This window comes from Electrophorus electricus, chromosome 20 (assembly GCF_013358815.1).
Source record: "Electrophorus electricus isolate fEleEle1 chromosome 20, fEleEle1.pri, whole genome shotgun sequence".
In the NCBI taxonomy this organism is placed as follows: domain Eukaryota; kingdom Metazoa; phylum Chordata; class Actinopteri; order Gymnotiformes; family Gymnotidae; genus Electrophorus; species Electrophorus electricus.
The window spans coordinates 7,290,840-7,298,337 of record NC_049554.1 but is presented as its reverse complement, the minus strand read 5'-3'; the positions used below and the strand labels follow the sequence as shown (position 1 = coordinate 7,298,337).

The 7,498-nt window shown below is 42.2% G+C and overlaps 1 protein-coding gene across 1 annotated transcript; it reads left to right on the top strand.

Annotated features, from left to right (window-relative positions):
- The first annotated feature begins 3,978 nt into the window (after positions 1-3,978).
- fezf2 (FEZ family zinc finger 2) lies at positions 3,979-6,699 on the top strand. Its single transcript, XM_035520529.1, has 5 exons — positions 3,979-4,016; positions 4,287-5,125; positions 5,278-5,412; positions 5,757-5,889; positions 6,370-6,699. The coding sequence occupies exons 2-5, from the start codon at positions 4,340-4,342 to the stop codon at positions 6,624-6,626; spliced, it is 1,311 nt and encodes a 436-aa protein (XP_035376422.1). The 5' UTR covers positions 3,979-4,016; positions 4,287-4,339; the 3' UTR covers positions 6,627-6,699.
- Positions 6,700-7,498: the final 799 nt, after the last annotated feature.

The following is a 7,498-nucleotide window of genomic DNA, read 5'->3' as shown; positions in this document are numbered from 1 at the left end:
GCGTGCGTGTGTGTGTGCGTGTGTGTGTGTGTGTGTGTGTGCGTGTGTGTGTGTGTGTGTGTGTGTGTGTGTGTGTGTGTGCAGGTGAGATCACAGTATGTGATGAGTTCAGGAAGTGCAGGCAGCCTTCAGGACAAATGTCCCGGCTGACAAAAAGATCCATTAGAGTAGCTCCACACACTCCACACACTCCTCACATTCCCCACACTCCACACACACCACACACTCCTCACATTCCCCATACTCCTCACACTGCACACACTCCTCACACTTCCAGCCTCTGACAACTGCAATCAAGAAAAGCAACAGAACACAGCACAATAAAAAACAAACTACCAACGGGTGTTTTTTGTTGTTTTACTTATTTATTTATTTTCGATCATCATGCATTGTACTTCCTGTGTAACTTATAGCAACATCAGCCAAAGACGTCTAAACAAACGCGCCCTTCCGCAGTTCCTTTCACCATTATTGGGTTTTGATTGTCCAGATTAGAGTGTCTCAGTCGTCTCCCTGGGGGGCCCAGGCTGGTCCCCCATAGATGCTGTTCAGCCATTCACTGAGAGACATAATCAGGGTGTGCATGCGTGCGTGCGTGTGTGTGTCTGTGTATGTGTGTGTGTGCGTGCGTGCGTTCACATTGTAACAGCTCCCTGCCCAGCCAAGCGTGATTTGGCAGATGCTTAACTCACTCACTCACACACACACACACACACACACACACACACACACACCTCCTCTTGTTCTCTGTTATGATAAAGCCTGTTATCGCCTTCTTGAGATCAGTAATTATGATGTCCTCTACCCACAACAGTGTTTTATTTGATACACTTCACTATCTTCTGAGGAGATTGTGAGACAGTCTAGTAATCATTTCCTCTTTATCACCACAATTTTGACACTATGATTATGCTGACCACCACCCCCCTTCATTCATATATACACACATTCATATATTTGGTTTTTCCAGAGAAACAGGAGGTTTCAGTGTACATCTGCACTCCTTACTTTAGTTTGACACATTTACTGTATTTTAATAAATACACAATGAATGCAGTGACACTCTCTCACGTGCTGATCACTCTTGTGTAAGGGTGATCCTGAGACGTTTTTAATGTGTCATAGATAGATAGATAGATAGATAGATAGATAGATAGATAGATAGATAGATAGATAGATAGATAGATAGATAGATAGATAGATAGATAGATAGATAGATAGATAGATAGATAGATAGATAGATAGATAGATAGATAGATATGATTAAATGTACAATAGCCGATTTATATTTGTAGCAGTTAAGCGGGGCTCCGATCTGGGCCACGTGCGCTCACCTGCTCGCGGGTCGTTATGCAGGTCGTCTATACATTCGTCGTGCGACATGTGGCGAAACATGTCGTAGTGAGGTGTGCGCGACGCGCCTCCTTCCGTCTGTTCTTCGTGTGGAAGTTTTCCCACTTGGCTGTTTAAGAACCAGGCCTATGTGGCCAGCGCTGTTCGTTTGTTTGCAGTTTTAAATGCGTTTACCGAGTTGTGGTGTTACTCAAGAATGATCCAACATCAGAATTTCACTTTATTATAACGTATTTTATTTTCATTCAAGAAACATGAGCACTGTAAACAGCTCTGAGTCAGAGGTATACGAGTGCGTCTGCGACAGAACACGAGCAGAAGCGGAAGTCTGCGCTCCGTTGGGCTCGTTCAACGACGGAGAGAAGGCCAGTCTGGCTGCGCGTGCACACGGAGGCCCTCCGTTCAGACCAACGTGCTTTGCTCTCGGAGGGGCGTAAATCGCAGCGCTCAGCGGCGGGGCAGAGCGAGCACTCCGATAACTTTTGGCGTCAAAGAGGCAAATCGTGCGTGCAGGTCACGTAGTACATTTCCACGCAGAGCACGAGGCGCAGTAAGAACAGAGCCGCGTGGGCACTTTCAAAGTGACGCGGGATCCTGTACCGGTGCAATGCTTTAACATTCAGGAAATGATCACGGAAATCAAAACGCAACATCGGGCTGTAGAATATACAACAAAAAAATAGAGCATATGACAGTTAGTAGTGAACAGACTATTAACGCTAGATGTATGATATAAATAAGTAAAAGATGACATGCTACACAATGCGGTCTGTATGTAATGTTTTTCTCCCCTATTAAGTAAACTTACAGTCACATACAAACAGGTTTGTCATGTAAATACAAATGCACAGCTTGGGGCTGCGTCTCGCGGCTCCCCTGTTTTTGTACGGCTGCGCGCATCCGCTTAAATGGGATCGTGCGCTAATTTCAGTCCGTGTTAAGACTGAGCGGTGGGTCGAGTTTACAGCAGTAGGATCGATGTTTATTGTGTGGACAAGCCGGTAATTGTGTCTGAATAAACTCAAATTAGAGGTTGATCATTTACATATGACTGGAATTAGTGGGTAACGTCCAGAAGCTTCCTCGCGGCTGCTGCAGGTGCGCGTAACGACATTCTAAACTCTGCATCGCCGTCAGCTTTGCACACGGAATCATTTTTCAGCATTTAAGAAACACGCGATGGAAATATAGATGACACGTTGCTTTCCCTTTATGCATAATTTTAAATTATATAAACACCAGCTGTACGTATTAAATTATTTTCTGAAAATGGTTAACAAGAGGAACAAAGTTGGCATGCATAAATGCAGATGTGATTAAATTCGATTTTTGTTCGATATGTCGACGCTGAAAGAACAACTTTTTCGATTTAAAAAAAAACGCACGTGTGTATTTGAACTTGTAAAGTTCCTTTGGATTTTTTTTTTTATATATATAATTTGTTGTGAGTCTCAGGTGAAGTCGTCTGCAAACAAATGAATACAAGCAGGCCCTCAGAAAAAAAGGAGCGAGGACGACTGGTCATTGTAGCAAGGGAACAACTCTGCACACAACTCCAGATTCCAGCAAAGTTTTTACACCGCTTTGGAACAGGCTCCTTTCATTTCGCGCTGCACCTCTGGGCAGGCGGAGGCTTTTCCTCCCGCCTTTAATCCGGCCCTTTATTTCAGAAAAACACAAAACCAGGTTCCACGCAGTGCTTTAGTGGCTAAAAGTGAAAGAGCTGCTTTTTTCGAAGCTGAGCTCTGAATCGCGCTCGAAAATTGGTTCCTCTGAATAGGTGAAGTAGGGAAAACGGTTAATAGGATCCGAGGGAGGCTCTGCTCGCGCAATCTGCTCTTTAAACAGGTGGAAACTGGACCCTCTCAATTATACAAATAGCAAGTATCAACCAGCATGGAAATGCTATTTTAAATGACAAGGATTAGCAACTGGCAATGAAAATTGAAACTAGTCGAACGGATTCCAAATCCTCATTGTTAAATCACATTACACGATGTCTGGAGGGGCCGAGAGAGCCCAATAAATCTAAAGTGAAATAAGGGAAATTCAGAACTTGGCTGTTGGATAAACATAATATGCTATAGCAGGTTATTGTCCAGTAAGCAGCACTTAGTACTTTAATTTTTTATTTATTTTTTAATCAGTTACACTTTATTTTACTTCGAATTCACATTAAAATACATTTGGACACAACATGTTGCAAAACGAATCAATCGAATAATCAACTAAAATCGACTACAGAGCAATAAACTGTATTTCTAAATATATATTACAGGATTCGTTTCATATATATATATATATATATATATATATATATATATATATATATATATATATATATATATATATATATATATATATATAAAGTTGAATTCGTGCTGTCAGTCACAGCCACTAGATTTGGGCAGGAAACATAAATAATACTCTGTAATATCTGTCATGCATACCACCCCCATGGACGTGTATAAATGGGCGCTACGCGCCAGGACAGTGCTGGCGATGGCGTTTCCTTGTCATCCTGATACGAACGAGTCCGCGTGATGTCAGCTAAGTGCCACAGACAGCGATCTCGCACTGATGAGAACGTCTGCCTGGAAAATGTGACAGTGTGGTCACGCAGCTCTCCTTGAATACATCTGCTGTCTGCTTTGGAGAAAAAGGTAAACCACAACACTGCCTCTCTGCCCTAAGACTGCTGTAAGATTTTCACAAGTGTTGAATAGGAGTGAACTCAGGAGGGACTTTGTCGTATTCTTCCCTTAACGAGCTCTGTAATGTCCTGTTAATTTTGTGTGTACTAGTTAATGAGTATTAATCTGCTACCCCTGGTTCTATTGTTCCCGAGCTGGCCATTTGAATGCAAATGGCTCACATTGTGAAAGCAAGGTGCGTATTAAACTGATGTGTGTCCTGGCTTCTCTGGAATCCAGCAGGAGAGAACGGGGCGGACAGTCCGTCACTGCTCACACCAAGTTCGGCAGAAATGGCAAGTTCTCTCCCTTTGGAAACGGTGATGTCCTGCCCACGGCACGACGGCATGAGCGGGGCTGCGGCGGCTCCCAAGCCTCTGGCCTTTTCCATCGACAGGATCATGTCCAAGACATCGGAACCGAAAGGCACCTCGGCCGAGCGCAGAGGACTAGAGGGTTCCGAGAGGAGGAAGACGATCGGCCTGTGCGCGCCCGTCCCTCGCGTGATCCCCATTCAACCCCTCAGTCACGAGCTCCAGGCAAAGGCGCTTATGAACTATTCTGAGTTTTGGAAAGCTAATTTCAGGGGAACACTGTGCAGTTCTGCGGCGCTGTGTAAATCCACCTGTGGTTTCTGTAGCAAATCGGACCCGGGCTTCAAGCAGTCATTACTGCCAGGCACTCGGGTGATCAAACCGCAAGTGTTACACCAAGCGGTGGCGATGCCCACTAACGGATCTTTGTACTATTTCAACTACCTGGACTCCGCTTATCATCAGTCTGAACTACTAGGTGGACATTTATTTTCCTCCGTAATCGCTAATTCCCAAGCACAAGCCATAAGCGCGCAGCAAAAACTCTTGTTGCTGGAACGCGCGAAGCTTGTCAGCGCGTCGTCCGAGAAATTCCCGAGCCCGCAGTACCCGCACAAGGAGCGCCTACCTGGACAGCTGGACCAGATAGTGAAAGAGAATCAGAGCTTAGTGTCCGAAAAAAGCAGCGTGAAAGTGCAGAACAGGGCGAATAATTGTTCCACCGACGGCAAACCAAAAAACTTCACGTGCGAAGTGTGTGGAAAGGTAAAGAGAAAACATTTTATACTATATCTGAACCAACACTGCTTTCCTTGAGTTTACCTGGGGGGGGGGGGGGGGGGGCGCATATAACATTTCTTTCTTCTTTTGTATGGGTGTTTTTAAACTCGATTTCCATGCGTCTCCTTTACCCGTAGGTGTTTAATGCGCACTATAACCTAACGCGTCACATGCCGGTGCACACAGGCGCCAGACCGTTTGTGTGCAAGGTGTGTGGGAAAGGTTTCCGTCAGGCCAGCACACTATGCAGGCATAAGATTATTCACACACAAGTGAGTAAGGCTTTGTGTTCAATTAGAATGAATAAAAAACTTATTGTAGTGTATTATTAGACTATTGCATAAATAATAAGACACAACGTATAAGTATGGAACTATTACATGTATTAGATAATAAACTTAATAAACAAAATATGGTGAAATTTTGTCAGTGTCGTTAGGCTTTAATTTAACTCATAACATTCACATGTAATGTATTTGTATTGAAGTAATAATATATATATATATATATATATATATATATATATATATATATATATATATATATATATATATATATATATATATATATGTAGTCTTAATCAACAAACCTAATCGGATTTTACCCCTGTTCATAGGAAAAGCCTCATAAATGTAACCAGTGCGGGAAAGCTTTCAACAGGAGTTCGACCCTAAACACTCACGTCCGAATCCACGCCGGATACAAACCGTTCGTCTGTGAATTCTGTGGGAAAGGATTTCACCAAAAAGGTAAGTGCGAATTTTTCGTAATCGGAGCTCATTCTTTCGGTTCACAAAAACAGTTTCTAAAATATTAATCTACATCAGTTAAATGATAACATTCGAGGTGAAATATAGGCTAAAATTTTAACTGCGGGACCGAGGCCTCGCGATGCCACTTTAAATACGTTCTGAGTCCCGAAAAGATCGCCATAGCTGCAAATCTGCGTTGGCACTTTAAATGAACTATCCTGAGTAGACTCCCAGACTTCCTACGGGTCAGAACCCAGACCTCTCTTTAATAATCCCACAGTTTTTCACTATTTGCAAGTTTGAGTTTGACAAAGTTTGACAGCTTCTTGACTTCAACAGGCAAAGTACAAATCGGATATGAAACTCTCCTCTTAGAAGTAACTTAATTGTCACCTATTGACCTTTTGCAGACAGGGGACGTCACCTCCTTGCGCATGAAAACGTTTTTACTCGGATATATATTTTTTTCCCTTTCAGGTAATTACAAAAATCACAAGCTGACGCACAGCGGCGAGAAACAGTTCAAGTGCTCGATCTGCAACAAAGCCTTCCATCAGATCTATAACTTGACGTTTCACATGCACACGCACAACGACAAGAAGCCGTTCACCTGCGGGACGTGCGGGAAAGGATTCTGTCGGAACTTTGATTTGAAAAAACACATACGGAAATTGCACGATAACGCCGCCTGTTTATCTGCGCGTGACGATACTTCTAGAGGACTGCAGAACTGAGGCGTCATTGTTTGACCGGGCTTGGACAATCTCAACAAGGTGACAAAAACTGTCGAAGGAGAACGATGGAACGAATAGTTTAATAGTGGAATTGTACATAAATCCGAATAAAATATTATTTAAAATTATTTTATCTGAAAGCGTTTTTATTAACCTATATCATTACTATTTATACCTCGTTATTCATTTACAGTTAATTTTTTTTGACAATCTTCTGATAAGTGTATTTCTAAACATTTATAGATTACCAAATCAGACGCAAGTGTGTTGGGGAAAAAAAACGGAATTTGAAAATGGAAAATGAACGGAATTTGAGACCAAGTTAAATTTTCGTTGTTTTTTTTTTTTTGCCCTCGCTTTAAATAATAATAGCTAGACATTTTAGGAAATAAAATGTATTGAACTCCTCTTTGTTAAAATTATAATTGTAATTCATTTTGTAATTTGATCTATTATATATTACAGGTGTAGGCTATAATTTTTAGAATTATCCACATTCAGTAAGACATTTGCTACGAGATCGGAACACTTGTACGAATTCTATCAAACAAAAAACTTAAGAAATCATTACTACACGCCGAGGATCTTTAGCTGATGAAGGCCAGCATACTTTCAATTCATTACTCTATCATTTTTAAAACCCCAGATCGACGTACCTAGTGAAGCGTTAAGATTGTATTTTCACTGAGACGTCTGACAGATTTGACGCCGTGACCGCGCACTTGACTTCCGTTTAATGGCTCAAATTATCAGATAAAACATGAACCCTTTAAAGGCCGTTATCTTAATCAACTAAAGAGCCCCGGGGGACGCGCATGCACGCAGGCGCGCTCATCAGCCAGGCGATAATAAAGTACTTGGACTACAACAGT